Raw genomic sequence first — 25,600 nt, 5'->3', positions numbered from 1 at the left:
GTGTAATAAAATTAGATGCCTTAGTCAGTCTTCTATGTGTTCTATAGTAAATATTTGTTTGCTCTTCATCTCGAGTGACTTAAGTCTCTCTTCGGCACACATCAAAATGCAAAGGAAAGCTTGCATATAACTTTAACATTTATTTAGAAGCCAACAGCAGCCAACCCAAACACTTAAGTCACTCTGAAACCTCTCTGATGCTGGGAATAAAGGACACATTCTACCATGAGTTCCTCTTGCACATTTCTTTGAAATATGACTGCCACTATTTGTTTTCTTTTTATTTTATTTTTTTTATTATTTGTAACACATGATTTTAAGCAAGATAAATGATCAGAATTAGAGCTACATTTTTTATTTTTCGAAAAAAGGATTAATGATCTCATTATGAAGGTGCTGTTTGGTTATTAACTGGCCCAAATAAAAAAGGGTTGTTTCTTGTATAGGATGTTTTTCATTCATTTAGTTTTGTCCACCAGATGAACTCTTGTAATTATGTAAATAATAATTAAGTAATTATTTAATGCATACATTTCAAAAAGTTATTTACTCAATTTTGATTTCTACCTTGGACATCAGTGTTTAGGTGCATGGTGGCTCAGTGGTTAGCGCTGTCTTCTCACATCAAGAAGGTCACTGGTTCCCAGCTGGACCAGTTGACATTTCTGTGTCAAGTTTGCATGTTCTCCACATGTTTGCGTGGATTTCCTCCCACGCACTATGGGTGCACTATAGGTACACTATAGGTGAATTGGATAAACAAAATAGGCCGTAGTGTACATGTGTGTGTGAAAGTGTATGGGTGTTTCTCAGTACAGGGTTGTGACTGGAAGGGCATCCGCTACGTAAAAAATATGCTGGTATAGTCGGCGAACATTCCGCTGTGGCAACCCCAGACAAATAAGGAATAATCCAAACGAAAATGCATGAATAAATGAACATCAGTATTTATATCTAAACCTTTACCCCATACTTCTATGATCATTTGCCTTTTTTTAAGACAGAAACAATACGGATGACCACTTTGAATTAACACTTGAAATCACTAATGGGTGTTCCTGGTTCTGCCGCTCTGTGATTGGTAGATTTGATGTCTGAACACATCTTTATATGTATATATATATATTATCAGAAATTGTATGAATTGGTAGTAATACTCCACTGTATAAAAAATGTTTTGTGCTGGGCAAAAATTAATCGTGACTATTTGTATCCAAAACAAAAGCTTGTTTTGGCGTAATATATGTGTGTGTGTATTATACATACATGTACACTCACTGGCCACTTTATTAGGTACACCTTACTAATACCGGGTTGGACCCCCTTTTGTCTTCAGAACTGCTCTAATCCTTTGTGGAATAGATTCAGCAAGGTACTGGAAATATTCTTCAGGGATTTTGGCCCATATTGACATAATAGCATCACACGATTGCTGCAGATTTGCAGATCCATGATACGAATCTCCCGTTCCACCACATTCCAATTTCTCTTTTTCTGACTATTCTCTGTAAACCCTAGAGATGGTTTTGCATGAAAATCCAAGTAGATCAGCAGTTTCTGAAATACTCAGGCCAGCCCATCTGGCACCAACAACCATGCCACATTCAAAGTCACTTAAATCACCTTTTTTCCCCATTCTGATCCACGGTTTGAACTGCAGCAGATCATCTGGACCATGTCTATATGCCTAAATCCATTGAGTTGCTGCCATGTAATTGGCTGATAGAAATTTGCATTAATGAGCAATTGGAGAGGTGTACCTAATAAAGTGGCCGGTGAGTCCATATACATGTGTGTATATATATATATATATATATATATATATATATATATACATGTATTATTTATATTTATTATGTATTATTTATATTTATTATGTTTATGTGTTACACATACATACATACATACATACATACATACAAATTTGCGTTTTATTTTATTTTACACACATATATTTTATATCTAAATATAAATAAATACTTTCTCAAATATATGCATGCATGTGTGTATTTATATATACACATATCCATATATTGTATCAAAAGTATCAAACTTTAATTTTGGATGTGATTAATTGCGATTAATTTTTTGCTCAGCACTAGAAATTATATATATATATATATATATATATATATATATATATATATATATATATATATATATATATATATATATATATATATATATATATATATTATTTCAGTTTATTAACAGGTTTTCTTGTTGTAAACTACTTAAACAGTAGTTTACAACAAGAACCCTGACAATATAGCACTTCAAACTAATTAAAATGTCAATTAAAAGTCACTTTTTCAAATTTTTCAACATCAACATTTGTTGGAGGAAAGATCAAGTCCCCATAATGTAATTAAATGTCTCAAAATACAGAAAACTTTTAATTTATTGATATTATTTATAAGGAAATCTTTCCAATTTGACAAGAAATTAGACAAAAAATAATTCAAAGTGGCCGTCTGCTGTTGCAGAAAGTTGTTTTATTAAACTAACCCTGTGCTCATTGGATGAAATCAACCAGATGAACCAAAGCATTGTTTGAATATGATAAATGATAGCCATTTTGCATTGAAAAGTACAATATAAACTGCTGCAGTGCTAAGTGCTAATTGCATCATACACAGTAAATATGAATTAAAGTCACCATGACTGCTGACAGTTTCTTTTCCATGTATCATTTTATTACATCTATAATAAAATAATAATCATATCAGTCAGTATATGAATCAAAGTCATAATGACTGCCAACAGCTTCTTTTCCATGCATCATTTTATTGTATCTATAACAGTAAATCATATAGGCATGCCATCTCTTGCTGTACTCAAGATATTAATGTGTGAGCTCCTCCGACATACTCTTCAATCCTAATGTATGTTTCCTATTGTATGTAAAATCTGCAACTAATTTGCATAATGTTAATGTTTTTCTTACTTACATTAACACATCCCCATCAGGTCAACAATGATCCTTGGAGATCACCAGCTTTCCATTGAAATGAATGGGATCGTTTTTCTTGTGTCACTGAACGTGGGTTATGGTTAAATGTAATCAAATAGTAAATAATAATCATTTTAATGAATAACCGTAGATCTGTATTTTGTATTTTGAACTCATCGCTACTCATGAACATTGGAAAACCCTTTGATTTTGTACACAGAAGGCTTTCATTCAGTTTTTTTCCCATTTCCAAAAATCATTTCCTTTCTGAATTAAACTCTACTCTGGAGGAGCAAACATTAAGAATGGGTTTACTAATTAAACATGGCGGAACTAGAAATTATTTCAAACATTTCGTCCATGCTTTTCTTCTATGAGAAAGGGATGAAATTGATTACTTGCCCTTTTTCCCTTTTTAGTGCGAGGCTCTCGGTCTTGTGAAATGTGTTAACAGCGCTGGATGATAAAGTGCACAGGCCGTGATTAATATGATAGCGGTAGAGCCGTGCGGATGTGTGATCATACCCACACTTCCTCTTCACTCAGTGGAAGCAAGTCATTTGAGCAGTTTTTCCTTACGCACACATGTGTACACACTTCCTCCAGTCTGAGGGTGAACAGTCGTCAATGCGAGGAATGTCCTGATGAGAAAGGATATTAACACATCTCTTGGCCAAATCTTTAGCCATGTGCAAAATCAGAATGAGCCTCTTTGAATAGTTGCCAAGGTCATCAAGGTCAAGCAGCTCGTATTTGCTCATGAATCTCAACATTTTCTATATACAGTTGAAGTCAGAATTATTTGCCCCCCTTTAATTTTTTTTTTCTTTTTTAAATATTCCCCAAATGATGTTTAACAGAGCAAGGAAATTTTCACATTATGTCTGATGATATTTTTTCTTCAGGAGAAAGTCTTATTTGTTTTATTTCAGCTAGAATAAAAGTAGTTTTTAATTTTTCAAACACCATTTTAAGGTCAGTATTATTAGCCCCTTTAAGCTATATATATTTTCAATTGTCTACAGAACAAACCATCGTTATACAATAACTTGTCAAATTACCTTAACCTGCTTAGTTAACCTAATTAACCTAGTTAAGCCTTTAAATGTCACTTTAAGCTGTATATAAGTTTCTTGAAAAATATGTGTGTATTTGTGTGTGTGAATTCTCTTTAATACTGTATGTTCAAACTGCTTAGCGATGGTGTGGAGCAGCTACCAATGCTACAAATTTAATGTCCGTGTGAAATCGATATTTACCATTTTTATTTTGCTAGCACACATTGGTATTCTTTAGGTGAACATTTAATCCATGTTAGTTAATCCACTGAAAAATCTTCAAACAAAGTCTGACCATTTGGTTCCTCGTTTGGCGGTACTTATTAGTTGACGTCAGTTTCACAGCTTCATCCACAATATTCTATCTCACAGCAATTTAATGTAACATTTTGATGTAGTGCAGTGCTTCCCACACAAAGACTTTACTTGGGCGGGCCGCCCAGGTATATTAACTATAGAATGTAAAAGATATGGACGTAGTATCTGTGACGTCACCCACAGGTTTCTGAAGAACGTAAACCGCCGCCATTTTGTTTGCGCATCATCACACCCACAGGGGGCGGCCAAATAAGGGCAAAGAGGCAAAGCGTCAGTGGAGCTACAGACGCCTGCTAGTATTTTGCTTAGACAGTCTTTTCTTGGGGAGAAACGCTTAAAGGGCACCTAGGTTAGCCCTTTTTCCAGATTTAATATAAGTATTTTGTGTCTCCAGAATGTGTCTGTAAAGTTTCAGCTCAAAACACCCATCAAATTTTTTATTATGTCTTTTATAAGATTCTAATATTCTATATTTTTGCACCAGGAGGCGGTTTTGTTGTACTGCGCCTTTAAGGCTAGTCCTCCCCCGCCCACCGTTTCTACGTGCCTTTCTGTGTGCCTTAATCTCCTCTCTCGGCTGCGTCAGACATAAAGGAGGCAGATCTCACGTAGCGTTTTTGAGAAATACTATAGTAAGAACTTTGCCAATGAGTATTTGATGCATTTGGAGTTGCAGCGATGATTAACACACAATGTCGTTACAAAGTTTATTTGACTGTGTTTATTTGACGGTGAACAATGTTGTACTTTGATAGTCATTGGCTGCTAATATGATTTCGCTATTTAGAGTTTGCAAATAATACTTTTATGAAATTATATTAGTAAGGGGAAAATCCGAATGTGCGAATATAAAACCAACTTTACCTCTATGTGTAAGTTCACATACCCTGCAGTACAGGTGTAGTTTGCTGTCAGAATGCAGTTGTTTTGCTTGTTAATGATTACCCAGGCCTTGTATAGTACCGTCTTCTTTCCTTGTCTTTGGCTAGGCAGAACCTTGGTTTTTAGCACTACATAGTTTTGAATCTGGTAATCATGGAACATTATTACTTGCACATGACCAGACAGAACAACATTGTTGGCATCCAAAGACTTGTAGGCCTTTACCTTCTCTCTGGAGCTTCAATGAGATTGTATATTTGGGGCTGGATGCTTGGTCATTTCATCTTATCCAATATCCATTGGGAGGGTGCTATTGCAAATGGACCTGTCAGACGAACGCCGCTCATTTTAACGTTAATTTTGCCAAATCACTGCTTATCACTGTGTAACAAGCTGTTAGAATACGCTGAAAGCATTGTGTAAATAATATATATATAATATGTAATCAATATAACTTTTTTCTAAGAAAACAACAAACTCTGAACTGCATCGGTTGTCATTCCCTTACTGTAAATGCAAGCGCTCCCGGTTTTTTTCTGCCCCCTCCCTCCGCACGCATACTGAATGTTTACAAACATGATAACTTGTCTATACTGCTCAGTGAGCGCCGTCTTTCGGATGAGACGTTAAACCAAGGTCCTGACTCTATGGTCATTAAAATCCCAGCATATCCTTTGAAAAAGAGTAGGGGTTTAACCTCGGCATCCTGGCCAAATCTGCCTTCTGGCCTCTGTCCATCATGGACTCCAAACCATCCCCATATCATAATTGGATTTATCACTCTGTCTCCTCCCCACCAATCAGCTTGTATTTGGTGTGTGGTCTGGCGCAAAATGGCTGCCGTCGCGTCATCCAGGTGTATGATGCACACTGGTGGTTGATGAGGAGATCCCGCCTTATATGTAAAACACTTTGAGTGTTCAAAGCGCTATAAAAATGTAAGGAATTATTATTATTATTACTTAAAATATAGTCTGTGTTAGTAAATGCAAGGCTATTTATTAAGTCCAGGCATAACAGTATGACAAGGTTTCAGATGACTGTTTTATAGCCTACAGGTAATCAATCTGTCAGATTCTGGAGTACATTATAGTTCTAAAGAAAAATATATATGATAAATGATCTTAAATAAAACAAATACATTTATAGAGATGGTATTAGTATATAATTTCACTCACCTGGGAAAATGGAGGCAACTTGAATGGTTTGTGAGCACAATTAAGTGCACAGCATGCCACATTATCTGATAATTGTAGGAAATAATTCCAAAAGGCAATTAACTGTGTAAAGCCACATAAAACAAAACAAAAATACGATGAATATGCAGAGTTCAGTGGCTAATCAGCCAGAATAAGCTGAGGTGACAAGACAGCGAGCAGCAAGACCTAGCTATCACTCAAGTGGCCACACCCTTAATTATGCAGACTTAATATAAATTAATATAAACAAAACGGATGAGTTAAAAAAAATCACCCCCCTCACAGATGTCATGAAGGATAATAAATGCACCAAAACCATCTTTTGTACCAGGCTGTAAACATGTTTTTATCAACTGTAAAATTGGCCAGTTTACCCCAAAATTAAAATTAGCCATCCCCCAAAGGCGAGTCGAAGAATTGCAGTTTCAGTTACTTCCGTATTGGCTTTACAAGGGAGAGTGCGAGGTTGACACTTGATGTTAACGGCCACCCAAGTATATTTGTTTACATTTTTTTTATTATTATCAATCCTTTTACACTTTGTTTGTATTCACCCAACAACCAAACATCCGCGATCGATTAACCACTCGAAAATCTCGTCTCGCCCTACACGTTTCTTACTTCTCATTTTTTGTGCGCAAGATCTGTCAACACTCCCACAGACAATCCCACCTGCTCTGCAGAGAGTCACAGAGACGCGCCTTTTGGAACTTAAAAATGCGTTCGTCCGAGGTTTCTAAAAATCTCCTAAAATATCCAGGATTCGGCTTTTGGTTTCGCTTTCTAAGCTGTCGTCATTTTTATTTTAAGCCTGATTTACTTTCGCTTAACTTCGCAGCTGACATCGCATGCACAGCCACAAGACCGAGATTCTTTGATCTAAACGACTCATAAACTTTTCTATTTACTCAGAAAGGACGAAATTACATTTAGACTGGAAAAATATAACAGCAAATTATATGTACACCATTAGAAATGGCTAATTAACTCAATTGCCTTTTTATTCTTGTAAATATTGTACTTTTTAGAGATTTTTTTCCATTTATGTTTTTATTCTTTTACGTAATTTATTTCTCATTTGCTGTTTATTTTTATTAATTTGATGATGTTGATATATTGCATATTTTATACATATATAACATGCTTTGGCAATACTGTACTAGATGTCAGCTGCAGATTTGACCTGTCAGTGGGTGCACGTGGCCCCTGAATAGAATAAAAGTAAAACAAATTGCGGATTTCTTTCTTCTTTTTTTTAAACTTCAACCTATTAAAAAGAAACAGCGTATAATAAATAAAATATTGTTAAAAATCACTTTTTTTTGCATATAGGTAACCATGTGCGGTGGGTAAAAGGTGTTTCAATCCGGCTACACACCGTAAGGATATTTCAAACCTGTGGGATGAATGTGTATGAATTCGTATGATATTATTCGACAATCGAAAAAATATATAGCTTAAAGGGGCTAATAATATTGACCTTAAAATGGCTCTTTAAAAATTGAATAACTGCTTTTATTCTAGCGGAAATAAAACAAATAAGACTTTCTCCAAAAGAAAAAACATTATCAGACATGCTGTGAAAATTTCCTTGCTCTGTTAAACATCATTTGGGAAATATTAGAAAAAGAAAAAAAAGTCAAAGGGTGCGAATAATTCTGACTTCAACTATATATAAGGGTATATAGACAACTATACATTCACAGAGATTTGATGTGTATCTAGTCACCCAGGAACACACACTGTTTGAACCATTCCCAACAGTATATTCCAGTTAAATCCTAAAACAGTTTGAACCGAAAAGCAATCTCATTATTGTGCATCTTTAAACTGTTAGGACTGTATTTTCCAGTAAATGTGAATGGGACCTGATGCACTCTTTATGGTTGCTGTTTCTGTGTTTGTACGAACACTGGCCTTTGAGCTTGTGACAGCTTTTTTTTATTTTGTTTTGGATGTGTTTCATGGCTGATGTGTTATGCAAATGTTTACCTAGCAATTCTGCAACATGCTAATCCACACGTCTGTCTCTGTTTTTGTCTCTGTCTCTACAGCCAACGGTATGTACATGGGAAGCCAAGAAATGAGACTGGTTGTTGAAAGAGACAACACAACCATACATCAACACCTCAGCAAGGTAACAACCACACTCCATTTGAACAGTAGATTAGAGTGATACACCAAATAAAAAAACAGAAAGTGAAAATTCAGGACAGAAAAACAACTGGAACAGATATTTCTTTACCTGTAATATCTCTAAATTCTATAATTATTACTATTAAAATGTCTTTTAAGTGTTTCCTCTAACAGTTTTTGGCAGGTAGGAAAGAAGAAGCACCATTTAGAATGTTGTTTGAATACAACTGTAATATCACAGTTTAATATCAGAACAGATCAATTTACTTTAAACAAAATATACTGTGTGCAGTCTCGAAATTGGTAGTGACTAATTCTAGAATATCTCTAACAATTGTTACAGGTATGTTTGATTTCATGTTTCAAATACACTAGAAGGTGCTGTCCACATTTTTGCAAATCTAAAATACATCAAAAGCAAATGTAAGACAAAAGTGCATCAGGGCCACAGTTTTACCTTGATTTTACATTGCTTTTGTTGAATCATACTCAACCGGAGAGCTCTGCATCAAAAGTACAAAACAGCATGAGCTAACGTAGACTAACCATATTCCGCAAACAACGATGTTCCGTACAAGTTTACCATTTTATGCCAGTCTCTGAATAAATATGGGTTGTAGACAAACTAAATATTGGTGTAATCTTTATTCCTCACTCTTTCACCCCCGAGCACAACAGAAACCCTCCTATAGTACCATAAGTTTCAGAGAAAAGTTTTCTACGTCCACCTATTGTGCTTGAAAATAGACTGTGGGCAAGCTAAATGGGCGAGTGTTGTTTGGTAAGGGAGACATTTAGAGCAACGACAATATGCAATTAATTTATGCATGACACAGTATTACAGTCTTTATGAAATGAATATTATGTTATCACAAATTGTTTAATAAATGATCTTTTGTTGAATAAATGCTTTGAAATAAGGATATTTAAACGTCAGTTGTGGGTGATGACCGCATGGTGCAAGTCTCCGCCAGAGAGAGCCTGAGAACGCTGTTTGGATAATCTTTGTGCAGTGATGATGTTTATATTCATAAAAGGTCAGTCAAGTTAGCGTTAATTTGCATGAATTTACATGTTTTATTATTTTAAATTGTCATGCTGTAATAAAATAAACATGATATAAACATTAAATGATTGTAAAGTTATATCATTTCAAACTTTCATGAAAAAGTTATTAAATATAACATTAACTTCAAGTAAAACACAATAATAGTATTCACCTTATTCTCCGCTTACGAGCGGGCGCAGCCATTTGAATCATTTTGGCTCTAAACTTCCGGTCTCATTCACTTCCATTCATTTTTAGACATTAAAAACAGCTCGTTTTGCTGCTTGGTGTTGCAGACTGATATTTTCTTATTATATTATTCTACTTTGTCTGTATTGTAATGCAAACACTTGTTTGTAGAGTAAGTAGTTTGACCGTTTTTTGCCGTTTATTATTCCTAGTCATTTCTCCCATAGGCAACTAAATCGGAAGTTCTAAAACAATCGCAAAAACGCGCGCACTTCCGCAATGAAGAATAAAGTCAATATTCTGACGTTGATTTTGAATAAGATTTAAAGCAATGTCCATTTCTGGCAGTGAATTGAAGTTTTGCGCCCTTTACAGGACACTATTTTAATCGGAACATCGTTAATGCCTATCATCTTCCGTGCACATGCAGAGGCGGTACTTTTCCTATCTTATCTCAAAAGCTACTGGTCCAAAACACATCAATCAAAAATTGGATTGTGCAATAGGTATTCACCCAGAGAATGATCATGCAAAAATGCTTATCTGGCTTTTAATGATGGAGAAGTGGTTGTTTGAGTGCGCTGAATAGAGAAATGTGTACGGAACATTGCTAGTCTACGTTACCGATGAAAGGTTAATATGACTATTTTTAATTTCTTAAAGTTTATTTTACAGCATCGATGTTGTAATGTAATTAAATACATTCATTTAAATAGACTTAAGCATTTATTTAGTTGTTCAATTGTAAAACAAGATGACAAACTCATTGAAAATACTGCGATAAAATAAATGTCCTTATTTTAAAGACATGTCTAGGAACAGTGGAATTTAATGCAGTGCTTCTTGCACGGTCTGATACCCATTTTATATCATATCTCAGTCAGGCAGTGAAGATCAGTGATTTTGAAGAAAGCAGATCTTAAACGTGGTGATTTTATAATGGCATGACAATTCACCAGAAGCGCTTGAGCTGGTTTACTGAAAAATAAGGTCAGTGTGCATATACCCCATTTACAAATGCCATATTTAAAAGCATCCTAAAATGCAGATAGAAATAGGTGGATGGAAACATAGCCATTCCTTGTCAAAGCTTCAGAAAATCTCTTGAGCCCGCAAACTGATCGAATGTAGCCCTGTCTGATCTGTGCATCCCACCCATAATCCCACAGAGGAAGGAAGCTCTTCTTTTCCGTCCAACATCCACTGTCTGTTGGTCTGCATGGGTGTCAGAATGTGTAGCGTTCCTTGGTATCGGCTTTGCAGTCCGTCCTGCTTGCCAATAGCGATGCTAGAATCATTTTCTTCGAGAAACGCCGAAGGTGAAGACAGGAGGTCATATGTTTAAACCCCTCTCAGCCTTAAACCGCATGCATCTGACTCCTCGATTAGATTTATGGGCTGTGGTGAAATCGATCAGGCCGACAGATGTAGAAGCCATCACGATTAACTGGTACAGTCGGCAAAGGCCAAACATTATGCAGTTTGTCAGAGAAATCATGCAAAGCAGCTGACAAGAGAATTTGATCTTTCTATTGTGTCCGGCTCTCGAGGTCTCACCAATAAATAGCCTTTAGAAATCAGCCCGGGTGGTTTGATGTTATTGGCACCGTCGAGCAGAGGTTACTGAAGGAAATACCCTTCAAGTGTCCCGCTCCGCTGTCCGAGGGGACGTGGCGGATTTAATGTCAATCTTTCTTATATTTTTGTTTTATTGAAATGCAATCTTGATTGTTTTCCCATTTGGATCCCGTGTGAAGAACTCGCTCTGCTATGCATGTGCTGAAGATTTTCTCCGTGATTTATGAAGTTATTCCGCTTTAGAGATTCATGGCACATGATGGATGGTCAAATTTAATTAATGTTTTTTGGACAAATTGAATATAACAAGATGAGTTATAGAGATTTTTAATAGGGTTATCTGTATTGCTTTAATTGGTACAATTAAGGAAATAAATTACTGAGCTACCAAACACATTTTTTTCTTTTTTTGGTTGCTTTTTATTGGAATTTATTTGAAGTATTTTATTCCTTTTTCTGTTGTTTTGTAAAAACGTGTATTTTGTTTTAACTTAAAAAAAATTCTAATTAATGTAAAATGTATTTAATGTAGAGACTTTTCGCATTAAATAAAGATTTATGAAAAGATTCTTGTCTCTTATTTACACAGTTATGTTAAATTTCATAAAAACAACAGATTTGTTCATGCTGTCTGAGTCACCAAAGTATTTTATTTCATTTGATTAAATTGTATTATATTCTACACTGTGAAACCCAAAACGTCATTTGAGGAAACCGATTGCAACAAACCATTTAAGTCCACAAACTTATCCTAATGAGTACTGTGAACTTAATCCATTTGAGTAAACGAAGCAATTTGAGCACAGTAAATCATAAGAAATGAAGAGAACTCAAACCAACTGAGTACTGTAAAACCCAATAAGTTAAAGCAACTCAAACAGTTTGAGGAAACCGATCGCTACAAATTATTTGAGTAACTAAACTAATCTATATGAGTACTGTCAACTTAATCTATTTAAGTTGAAGTAATGAGGTATTTAATTAACTCAGTATTTTCAGCAGTGAGTTCAAAACTCTTTTCAAATGAGTAGAATTAACTTTCAGTAAATTTTGAGTTAACTACACTCATTTCATTTGATAAAGTTGACTGTTGGGTTTTACATTGTAATAATATTTTTTCTAGTTTGTTTTATTTTATGCATTTCTATTTTTGGTATGGTTTTTATTGTATTTAATTAATGCTTAATGTTATTGTTTAAATAGATAAATGTTAAGTCTTTTATTGAGAGGCATTTACCAACTAAATGTTTATGTATGTTTTATTCAAGTTTATTAAATGTAAAGTTTAGGTTTATTTTTGATAATGTGATTTATTAAATCATTTGACATTTTTGATTTTAATTCTTTTTTACAAACGAAAATGTTTGTAGCTTCAAATGAAGACTCGTGTCATTCAGTGATCATTTATTTCTAACATCTTGATTTGTGCTCTAAAAGAAGATACCCCAAACTCCAGTGGTTGGCCGAGTTATTATGTAAATCAAATCTGAGGGCTGCTATTTTTGTTATTCTGCCATCACAGACTGTACTTTTAAAAAGAAAAATGTTTATTATTATTATTATTATTATTATTATTAAGCAGTGACAGGCACTTGCACATTCTACAGTGGCTGACAGAAAAACAGAAAACCTTATGATTTATTTAATGTTTTGTTCCTAGTGGTGAAACCCACAAACACTATGAAACAAACCCAAATAATGTTAATTAAAGTCTTAACTGGGCTGTTCTTCTTATTGTGTGTTCCTCCATTAGATTATTTTTTACTATGGAGCCACGGATCACTGGTGCCCAGTAAAGTATTGCCATGATATCAGGAAGGACTTTCCTGAAGGGGACATTCGGCTGTGTGAGAAAGGCATCCGGCATGCTTTCGTCCTGGACGCAGGGGAGGAAATGGCTAAAATGACAGCAGAGTGGATCTCAGATGACCTCAGGATGCTCTGACAGTGGATACAAGTTTAGCATTTTATCCACTCTAATGTTTGCAAGCTATGAATTGTAACTATTGCATTAGTGACCGTTTCTTTGGGCTGTACATATTGTAAGCCATCCAGCCTAGTATAAATGTCAAAAAATGTTCTGTGAGCACTCGAAGAATGATTTTTCTACAACACTCTCAGTATTAAAAGTACAAAACCTGTCGCTGTGGCAGTACCTTTTAAAAAGGTATGTTTTGTACCTAACCGGTCCACATTTCTACCTTGGAAATAGGCTCACAGTGTGAGTTTTATCATTTTTTAATCCCTTCAACCAATTTCTGGGTCAATTTCTGGGTCTTTGAACTTAGCTTAGCATAAATCATTGAATCGGATTAGACCATTAGCATCTCGCTTAAAATTTTCAAGAAAGAGTTTTGGTAATTTTCCAATTTATAGTCTGATTCTTCTGTAGTTACATTATGTATTAAGACTGATGGAAAATGTTATTGCACCTGCTGAAGCCATCAGAATAAAGTTCATAGCCCTATCGACCTAGAAAATTGCACTTTTTCATTTCCCATCAGTCTTAGTACACAATGTAACTACAGAAGAGTAAAGCTTTAAATATAAAAATGATCGGAACTTCTTTTGAATTATTTTTTGAATGAGATGCTAACGGTAATCCAAGCATAATCAATGATTTATGCTAAGCTAAAAGTTCTCCGGTCACACCTGGAAATCATTGGCTGAATGGATTAAAAAAAAAACAGTAGCAGAATTGTAAAATGAACCTATTTCTAAAAACATGGAGTGTTCCTTTAAAGGAGTATATTACAAGCTAAAAAGTACAAATGTATACCTCATAGTACCTGTGAGTGGTTCTGAATGAAAAAAAGCATCAAAACATACCTTACCAGCATATGCAGCATTTCAGCAGAGTGCTCCTCCATGACATTTAGTAAACTGTATCTATAACAAAGAGTTGCAAATATGCAGATAATATAACAACTTATTGATAAAAATACATCACATTTATTTGCTCTGCACTGCTGTGGTCTGTGGATTAAACGAAGAATGAGCTGAAAGATGGGGAGGAGCCGAAATCTGCTGCCATTTTCATATTAAATTTAAAGGGTACTAAATCCATTACAAATTTGTGTACAGCTCATAGACCTAATGTGAAAAAAATTTGCGGTGCTAAGTATAATTTTATGGGGCTAAAGCGCTTTACAAATCCTCATCCATCAACAGTGGGCAGCAAACACCAGGATGACGCGATGGCAGCCATCTCTAGAATCTCAGTACATGAAGTGAAGCAATGACATGTGGAGCACAAGTATCAATTCATTTTTATTATTCATTTTTTATAATAACATTAAAATTTCTTAAACTAAAAAAATAATAGATGATTAACAAGATTCCGCAGCCTGATATGAATACATTGTCCTCTTGATGTGGAGTTGGGAATTTTTTTTTAGCAAAATATTATAGAATTTTATATATAAATATAAAAAACATAAGATGGACAATAGAGTAAGATTGAAAATGTGTATGCTATGGTTTAATTAAAATACTGAACAAAGACCAAAAAAAAATGTCCAAAGAATTTCTTTCATTTTTTTTATTATGCAGCTGTATCAATAAAATGGGATTAATATAATTGGCGAGTTTTAGTAATTTTTTGCAATGAATTTCTGAAAAAAAAAAAGTTGTTTCACATTTGAAGAGTTCACATTTGTATTTTTATGTATCGCTATAATAATTTTATTGAAATTGTTGCAAATTTATAAAAAATAAAAACCTGAAAAGTCACATGTACATAAGTATTAACAGCCTTTGCTCAATACTTTGTTGATGCACCTGGGAACACCTGTCTTTGGGAATTTTTGCCCATTCCTCTGTGCAGCACTTCTCAAGCTCTACCAGGTTGGATGGGAAGCAATGGTGTACAGCCATTTTCAGATCTCTCCAGAGATGTTCAATAGGATTTAGGTCTGGGCTCTGGCTGGGCCACTCAAGGACATTCACAGAGTTGTTGTGAAGCCATTCCATTTATATTTTGGCGATGTGCTTTGGGTCATTGTCCTGCTGAAAGATGAACCATCTCCCCAGTCTGAGGTCAACAGCACTCTGAAGCAGCTTTTCATTCAGGATGTCTCTGTACATTGCTGCATGTCTGTTTCCCTCTATCCTGACCTGTCTTCCAGTTCCTGCTGCTGAAAAACATCCTCACAGCATGATGCTGCCACCACCATGCTTCACTGTAGGGATGGTATTAGCCTGGTGATGAGCGGTGCCTGGTTTACTCCAAACGTAACGCCTGGCATTCACTCCAAAGAGTTCAATTTGTCTCACCAGACCAGAGAATTTTGTTTCTTATGGTCTGAGAGTCCTTCAGATGCCTTTTGGCAAATTCCAGGCAAGGTGTGGCTTCCGTCTCACCATACAGGCCTGATTGGTGGATTCCTGGACAGATGGTTGTCCTGTAAGGTTTTCCTCTCTCCACAGAAGAACACTGGAGCTCAGACAGAGTGATTGATCACCTCCCTGACTAAGGCCCTTCTCCCCCGATCACTCAGCTTAGATGGCCGGCCAGCTCTAGGAAGAGTCCTGGTGGTTCCAAGCATCTTCCACTTACGGATGATGGAGGCCACTGTGCTCATTGGAACTTTCAGAGCAGCAGGAATTTAACCTTTCCCAGCCTTGTGCCTCAAGACAATCCTGTCTCGGAGGTCTACAGACAATTCCTTTGTCTTGATGCTTGGTTTGTGCTTTGACATGCACTGTCAACCCTGGGCCGTTATATAGACAGGTGCGTGCCTTTTTCAAATCAACTGATATCAACATGCCCAATCAACTGAATTTACCACAGGTGAATTCTAATTAAGTGGCTGAAACATCTCAAGAATGATCAGTGGAAACAGAACGTAACTGAGCTCAATTTAGAGCTTCACGGCAAAGGTTGTGAATACTTATGTGCATGTGATTTTTCAGGTTTTTTGTTTTTAATAAATTTGCAACAATTTTAAATAATCTTTTTCACATTGTCATTATGGGGTATTGTGTGTTGAATTTTGAGGAAATAAATGAATTTAATCAATTTTGGAATAAGGCTGTAACATAAAAAAAATGGGAAAAGTGAAGCGCTATGAATTCTTTCCGGATGCACTGTTTATACTGAATATTGTTTTAGCATTAGTACATTGCATATTTTTCAGTTAAATGTTTTACACTCAGAACATGTTACCTGTGATTTGATTTCTGTCTAAAGAGAAATTGTGTTAATATTGCAGGAAATGTCTGTACTAGCATGGGTCAAATTTGGTCCTGTCAGCAGTGACCTGGAACCTCATAAAACCACAAAATTATACATTTTAATGAATCTCAGGCTGACCCTGGTTTAAGCGTGAATAATTATGCGTTTTTCATCCCTGGATAATTTTTATTTTCCAGACAGCATCGGTGAGACTCTGGAATAGTGTTTTACCTGTAAAGCTGCTATTGTCTTAACGTGAGATCTATTTGGATTCTATGGGCCCCAACTTGGCTTCTGGCGTGTCCCAAGAGCTTGCTTTATGGTGAGCGGAGAAGCCAAAGAGGGACCCCTTATAAGAAAACCCGGCTGTAGGTTTGTTCTCCGCTTGCATGATTTCCTGGGGGTTACCAAGTGAAATATTTTGACAGTTTACCTCAACAGCCCAGGGAGCCGTAATGTTATTCAGTCTTCTAACCACCTCAGTCAATGTAGCGAAACATCAAAACTCTCATGTTTTACTCTGATGCTCAATGTGACTTCTGCTGATATTCCTGACCTTAAAGGCATAGTTCACCCAAAAAAAATGTCCTTCCCAACCTGTGAGTTTCTTTATTTGTGGCACGCACATCCATCCGGTCAAATTTTAGGACTGTCAAGCTCCAAAATGACAAAAAAAAAAAAAAACAAGTATTAAAATATGACTCAATCGTTATTCCACATCTGCTCAAGCCTTGGATTGGAACAGACCAAAATTTAGATCATTATGTACTGAAAAAAATTTTCCTTGCCACATTCCTGAAAGTATTGGTCATGTCCATTTCCTGGATGAATCATTCATTTGATTCTTGAACCTTTTCAACACATTAGTTGATTCAGAAACCAGTCTAAATTATTTGTCTGCAAACAAAATTCTTGACTTTGTTAAGACAGCCCAGCAGAGGAGATATGAATAAGTCAATAACAAAATTTTAGTAGGGTATAAAGTTTATATATAAATTTATTTACACCATGATAGATTTTTCACAAGGAAAGCATCTTTACATTTACAAATAGCACCCAACTTCAGCACCCGCTTCAAATGTTATCACTCGATTGAAAGGGCTTTATCAGTGGATATCATCTGATATATATGGGTCAGTAGGAGCCTTCTACACCTACTAGTAGGCTCAGAAGGCTGTTATCATCCATCCACATGGTTCATCAGCTATACTAATAGAAAAGACTCCAGATCCAGTCCTGTTTTTACATTACTGTTATGGTTGGGTTTAAGGTTGGGGTAGGGGTAGACATTAATAAAATACAATTAATGGGAAGTTTAATAAATAATATAAATAATTCTCATTAACTTCGGGCCGCAGCCATATGTGATCTATAGCTGATTAACCATGTGGATGAATGATAACAGCCTTCTAAGCCTACAAGTAGGTGCAGAAGGCCCCTACTGGCCCATATCGATCAGCTGATAACCACTGATAATGCCCATTCAATCAAGTGATAACATTCGAATCAGCTGACTACAGAGAGCCTTCTCTGATCTGATTGGTCAGATGTATCAGTCTGTTCTGACTGATCTATCGCTTCAGAGGCTTACTCAGTGCTTGTAAACAAATCATTTTACTATTTAAATAAGAATCCTGCAAATTCTGTTCAAATCTGCCCTAAAGGCCTTAAAGGCTTATATTTCATAGAAAAACGAAAATTTCACACACCTTTTACTTGTTGAACACCTGTAACCATTGGCTTCTGTAGCATTCATTTTTCCTACTATGGAAGTTAAGTGGTTACTGGTTTCCAGCTTTATTCAAAATATCTGCTTTTGTGTTTAACAGAATAAATAAACTCCTAAAGGTTTGGAACAACTCCAGGGCAAGTAAATTTTCATTTTTGGGTGAACTATCTCTTTAACCTTTTAACTTCTTCTTCTACACGTCTTTTATTGTTGTAATTGTTAAAGTGAACTAAATCAGGGGTTTGTTTACCTAAAAAACTAATGACAAATAACTAACTAGCATAGTCTAATGTGATTATAGTTGGCTCACATAGCTTTTGGGAAATTCTCCTCAAACTAATCTCTATCAATAATGGCTCTAAAGCCATTTCAACATGCTGAATAAGCCGTACTGCCACAGACACGAACACACCTTATGGATCAATAGACAAAACTAGCATGTTTAACCTTTTTTTGCTTTTTGGCATCTTGCTGCTTAATCCTTCTATTAGCCTAAAGCCGGATAACAGCTATTGCCCTCTGGGGTCAATTTGACATTATTTACCACTTCAAACATTTAGAATATAATTTTCAAAACGGTTTGTGTCAAGTAATTGATGGCTTTTATTTTTAACTTAAATTTCTCTCTAAATAAACCATGTTTTTGCAAACATTAAACACTGAATCATTTACTCATCCTTCACTTCGCCAAATCTGAGTTTCTTTTGTTGAACCCAATGAATGTTGAAAACTGGTAACAATTGACTGCCATAGTATTTGTTTTATTAATTTGGATGTCAGTGGCCACAAGTTTCCAACATTCTTTAAAATATCCTCTTTGTGTTCAACCGAAAAAAAGAAACTCATACAAGTTTGTAACCACTTCAAGTTAAGTAAAACAGAGAGCAGAATTAAATTTTTTTGGTAAACTGTCCTTAAAGGCTGGGACACAACAACCTGACGCCATATCATTTGTAAATATTTGATAAATGCAGCAAAATTACAGCCAGATTTTTATGTTTTCTCTTGATTTGAATTGTTTACTTGATTATGTCACTTCCATTTTTGACCTCACACTCTGATTCATTGTTGAAAAATCAATCAGAGCCCTCTTCTCAACGCCGATTCTAAATGCTGAACCGGGCAAACAAGATCCAACGTTAACCCGACGAGAGGTGATGTGGAATGCAGCAACCAAATAGCCTGTGTCCTGACATTACCTGTCAGATTATGCTACCAATGCTGTTAGTGAATAGTTCTGAGGTTGGGGTTAGGAATTGAGGTAGGTTATGCCGATATTACAGCCTAATATCACACGACTCCACATCAAAAATTTAAGCTAGTAGCACAATCTGATGGTAGCATATTATGTTATCAAAATGTGCTGCCTACTTTTTGAATGGGAACAAGGAAACTGACAATATGGGACACATCGACAGAACAGGAGAGATGCAGTCCGTCAGTTTGGTGTGTAACAAAAACAAGACTTCATTTACTCTCAAATTATGTGGAATAAAAACAAAAACTCACTTGAGAGCCATTATGAGACAGAATTCTCATTTTGTTGATGAATTATTCTTTTAGAAGGGCGACACGGTGGCTCAGTGCGTAGCGCTGTCGCCTCACAGCAAGAAGGTCTCTGGTTCAAGTCCCAGCTTGGTAAGTTGGCATTTCTGTGTGGAGTTTGCATGTTCTCCCCGTGTTTGTGTGGGTTTCCTCCGGGTGCTCCCGTTTCCCCCACAGTCCAAAGACATGCGATACAGCTTAATTGAATAAACTAAATTGGCTATAGTGCATGTGTGTGAATGAGTGTGTATGGGTGTTTCCCAGTACTGGATTGCAGCTGGACAGGCGCTGTGTAAAACACATATTGGATAAGTTGGCGGTTCATTCTGCTGTGGTGACCCCTGATGAATAAATGGACTAAGCCAAAGGAAAATGAATGAACTATTCTTTTAGAAATGGTGAATTTGGCTTGACACCATCATATATAGAGGCTTCACAAGTATTGCCACGTGGCCCATCTGCACCAACTAGCTCATTTGATTTGAAATGCGCCTTGTTCAGTACCAGGACGTCCTGTTGGTGGATCATTGTGTCAGTGATTGGCGCATCTTGTTGGCGAGCTCAGCTTCGCAAACGGAGAGTAAATATTTCCAGCTGATCTCTGAGAAAATCGGGACTCTCCATTTAAGCCCAGGTCTCTTTAATCTTCCTTTCCAGGCTTCTCAAAAAGAATGACAAAGCCCCTTAATTTGCTTATCCTTGATTTAAACCAGGAGGCAGGGCTAGTTCATAGAAGGAAATGGAGTAATCCTGCCCGGGTGGATTGAATTGTGGCAAAGCAAACAAGCTTTACTGTTTTACGTCTCCAGAGTGGTTTGGGTTCTCTTGTGGTGATGAAGAATCGTTCCAGAGATATTCTGGTATTTTCCTGCCAAATATCATCTGCAATAGATCATTTTCTTTTTCCCCTGGTCTTTGTTATGTTTTGTTTTGACATCGAAATAGTTGCTCTTTGTTCGCTTCTCTCTTGATTTTTGTACCAACTTAACATCATCTCTGATCCAGGGTTAAAACTGAAATCGATCTTTTCTATTATATGTAAAAAGTCTGCTGTGTTTGGTGTCGTTGTCAGATTTATCTTGTGAAGCAGTCTTAAAATAGCAGTGCGGATAGTGTAGCTGTTTCATATCCATATACAGCTATGAAAAATATTAAAGGGGTAGTTCACCCAAAAATGACAATTCGGTCAGCATTTACTCACGCTTGACTTGTTTTAAAACTTATAAGTATAAGTTGGAAACCTGTAACGATTTCCATAGTATTTGTTTTTCCTACTATAGATAGTTTCAATGTGGTGATGTCATAGGCCCATGAACATTTCCTGCTTTTGTCAAACTATTTAATAACTGTAGCAAAAGTCAATTCAATCATTACTTAACTTAACGTCTAAACCACTGTCATAACGCTATTTACCAATATGTATACCTTTTGGGATTCTCTGAAGCTATGACAATTAAAAATGTTATTGTTTACATCCCTCAAAATGGTCTATAGAAGTCAATGGTACAGGTTTTTGGCTTTCTTTGTTCAACAAAATAAGAAAACTCATAATGGAAGCACTTGAGGGTGAGTAAATAAGTAATAAAAATTTTGGGGTAAACGTCCTCTTTAAGCGAGTTTACTTGAGAATTCTGTTTCTCCAAATATATATGATTATGTGTTTGAGCAAAAAGTCTACGTTACGATTTCCATAAAATAGCTAAAATCTTTTTAAACTTGTTTGTATTCGTTGGTTACCCTAGGAAATGTATCAATATTTGGTGGAATAACTCAGATTTTTAATCACAACAAATAAAAACTATTTTGACCAACTAATTTAGTCATTTTAAGATTTTTTTTTCCCTCAGAAATTAGGATGAAATGTCATCAGACCTTCATAGAATAAAACAAATGTTTATTTCTTATATTTATTACAGGGTGTCACGGTGGTGCAATGGGTATAGCTGTCACCTCACAGCAAGAAGGTGGCTGGTTCAAGCCCCGGCTGGGCCAGTTGGCATTTCTGTGTGGAGTTTGCATGTTCTCGTGGTTTCTCCGGGTGCTCTGGTTTCCCTCACAAGTCCAAAGACATGCACTATAGGTGAATCAGGTAAGCTAAATTGTCCTTAGTGAATGTGTGTATGTCATGGTCCTCCAGATTAAGAGATGAGCGTTGAGCTAACGACCTACCTCATAAAAATTAATGTTTCAAAACACCAGCATGGTGCTGCTAAATATCAACTTTGAAAATAAACGGCCTTGGGAGTAAATAAGTAAGTATATTTATTACAGGAGTATTTACAGTGTATTTATTTTTCAAGGAGAACTTTCAAGCGGTCTATTTTCTCCAAAGCAGTATGTATGTATAATTCAGGTCCTACATTCTCCTACAATGACACAAACTGTGAGTGTAGGAAAAGCAAACACTGCATCCCATCCCAAAAGCCTGTTCTCATGGGAGTATTGAAAATGTTTTTCAGGTTGTGTAACTTACAGAGAGCCAGAATTGTCCCCCACGGTGGCCCATCATTGCTATTGATTTGGTTTAAGGGGATTAAATCAGTCTGAATGCAGTATTTACTATAAAATCAGAGCATAATAGTGGAATCACGTGCTTTAAGACGCAGCAAAGTGAAATACAATGAGGAGAAGTGTATGAAGGTTTTAATGGGAAAAACATACACTAAAAGACAAGCCAGGCAGGCTGGAGTTGTACTAAAATTGCCTTTGCATCCATCTGTATTCTAGTGATGATAGCCATTTTTGTGAAACCAGAATGGTTAAGATTTTATGGGTTTTTAGTATTTTGTGGGTGCTATTTTTATAATCAAGTTCAGTGAAATGTAACATATTGCGTATAGTATATTCAACCGGGACACATGAAACAGGTGTGACAAATTTGGCAAGCTGATTCTTATTTCTGGAAAAGATTTGTGAAAAGTAAATGCCTAAATGTTTGTTAAGGACCCCCAAAAAATGTATTTAAATGTATAAAATGTTTACTTTTGTAAATTAAATTTGAATTAAAAATGATACAGATATTTAATAAAGCATGTTAGGGTTGTACGGTTTACCGGTACTATGGTAGTATCGCGATACTATGGCTACAAAATACTGGCGGTGCCACTATAGTTTGTAAACGGTAGAATAGTCATTAATGGTGTATCTACAATAGATAATGTTGCATGTGGAAAAGTCTCTAAAATACTCACACGTTTGTGCAACAACAGACCATTTTATTTGAATAGTCTGTGGAGCCCTTTAAAGTTGCAAAACTGTGTAGAATTCACGCCTTTATGGTAGCCTATTGCACGTTTTCTAACGCTTCGGTTGATTTCTGTTCCTGTTAAAATGATTTATTAGTGACCGCGACAATCTCTTTGAAAAGAAAGACTCACAAAGTGAAATTTTGAATTACTTTGGATTGTTAAATAATGAGACAAAAAAAATTATTGAAAAACCCCAAATAGCAACAGGAAACATTGAAACAATATTTGACCACTTCATATAGCCAAATTTTGTTGGTAAAAAATGTTTTTTTGTAACAAATTTAATTCTGTATAATTTGTATCTTTATTTTAATGTATTTTTGTTGGTCTGTTATATACAAAATTAACAAAAAAAATGAATACATTTTAGGTGAAGTGGGGTGCAAATAATACTTTTTGGCCCTAAAGGAATTATGAATTACATTCAAGTAGGCCTGTTATAACATAAAATATAGTATTTCTGACAATTCTCATTTTAATTTGAGTTATGAATTACAGTAGCACAATACTACTTGGTATCATGATACTTCAGCTGGTATAGTATTGTAAGATCAATTAATGGTATTGCGACAACCCTAAAGCATGTGGATGTATATGTAACTGTTAAAGAAATATGGTCATGCTAATAACTAAAAAATAAATATGCATTATTTAAAGTATTTAGATTCTATTAAGAAATTTGATATTCAGAAATTCAAAAAGAGATTTAGTGTAACACTGAATTAAATGTGAATTTTATTCATTTTTTCAAGCCTACAGTTTGTATTTTATTATTGTAAAATGTATTTTAGTGATATTTTACTTAATTGTTATTTAGTTTTTATACTTTTTGGAGTTTGAGTTTTTACACTTTAAAACGTTACACCTGGTTAAACTTACAAACTCAAGCTCACCAACTGCCTTGAAAATATGAGTCAACTCGACTTAGAGAGATTTTTTATATTTCAACTTAAGATGTAGAGTTTCACAATATATTTAACTAAAACAACATCTTAAGTTGAAACTAAGAATCTCTCTAAGTTGTTGACTCACATATTCAAGGCAGCTGGTTTTTGGAACTTGAGTTTGTAAGTTTAACCAACGTGAACCGATTTACAGTGTGTTGGTTAAACATATAAACAAAAGTTAAACTGCTGCCTTATGAAATATGCGTAAATTCAACACAATTTCAATAAATGTATTTAAAAACCTCAAACCTGTCACAATAATTGGAGTTAAAATAAGTTCGAATAACTTAACGGGCCTATCATGTTTTACACTGCCCACTATCAAGTGTCTAAATGAAACACTATGAACAGTACTACACAATCTGACTGCAGTAGGCCTAAGAAAACATTTGGATGACAGCCTCATCATTTCCTCCGTCCCAAACTGTCCATCACAGTTTTCTGTGACCTGAATGAGGTTTTTTACGGGCCAGCGTGGCTCTCAGGAAAAGACATCTGGACAGAAGTCAAAGTCTGGACACCATTGTGCTTTTTTTCGGTCTCAGTTGTGACTCTGCGACATGATTCAATAAAAAAGAAACAAGCGTGTTTAAAAAGATCTTTCCTCTCCTAAAGAAAAACCCTCACAGGCTCCAGGCAGTTGTTCAAATATTTCGGGGGTCAGTGTTCATTTAAAACCATCCCTGAGAAATGAACTTGTTGAGGGGCCACCAATATTCTGTCTCTAATAATTGTTTGATATAATGCATTACTGCAATATCTGTAGACTCAACAAAGGAAATATCAGTAACCTTCATTCAGATTAGTTACGCTATCCATCAAAACCAGATTAACAGACGGCATAAACGTCTTTGAATAAGTTATAGCTCCTACTCCTTTTCAAATATTGTAATAAAAGTGACTGATGATCCTTCTCCAGTTGCTCTCTCATCATAACCTTATCCGGACAAGCGTTTAAGTAAAGGGCAAGAAGTCGCTCATTTAAAGAAAAGAAAGTCCGTCCACACAAACATTGCCGTTTCCTGTGGTTTAGCAGACAATGGCGCGCGGCTCCCCTACCAGCGGCGGACAATGGCGGATCCCCCTCTTCACCCTCTGCCGTACGGAATTGAGAATCACCTGGAAACTTCCTGAACACTTGCTGGCAAAAAAATGAGACAAAATACAAACCCAATAATGATTCCGGAACCGTGGGTGAGTCAGACAGTCACCGAGGGTTCACTTTCATGTGGATGTCTGGGAAAGAAGATTTGCTGCGGGAGTGCTGGACTTTTTTTTCTTTCTTTCCATCAATAGTTTTTATATAGGCTAAATGAAAGCATCTGTATGAAAAAAACTGACGATACGATGAAAGAAGTGTGAAAAGATGCTAAGTGAGTTTACTTTTTGTTTTTATATATATTTATATTTTATACATATGTAATAAAATATCCCCAAAAATTAAAAGAAAGCAATATATTGCAGAACATTTACAATTGAATTATATACACTTATCTAACAGTATACATACTCTCACATACACAGTGCATTTACAATAAAAAGACATTCTCCCTTTTTTTCTAAGTTTTGTTTCCAACATTGATCTTTTTTTCGC

General features: G+C 35.6%; 1 protein-coding gene across 2 annotated transcripts in view; it reads left to right on the top strand.

Moving 5' to 3' along the window:
* ldah (lipid droplet associated hydrolase) overlaps positions 1-14,907 on the top strand; it is a 79,342-nt gene extending 64,435 nt beyond the window's left edge. For both annotated transcript variants that reach the window (XM_056477699.1, XM_056477698.1), the window contains exons 6-7: positions 8,465-8,547; positions 13,115-14,907. In XM_056477699.1, coding sequence (XP_056333674.1) covers positions 8,465-8,547; positions 13,115-13,306 — 275 coding nt within the window. In that variant the 3' untranslated portion in view covers positions 13,307-14,907. The remainder of the gene's footprint in view (positions 1-8,464; positions 8,548-13,114) is intronic.
* Positions 14,908-25,600: the final 10,693 nt, after the last annotated feature.

Source organism: Danio aesculapii, chromosome 17 (assembly GCF_903798145.1).
Source record: "Danio aesculapii chromosome 17, fDanAes4.1, whole genome shotgun sequence".
Taxonomy (NCBI): domain Eukaryota; kingdom Metazoa; phylum Chordata; class Actinopteri; order Cypriniformes; family Danionidae; genus Danio; species Danio aesculapii.
Note: the sequence above shows the minus strand (reverse complement) of the source record. Positions and strands in the feature narration are given on the sequence as shown.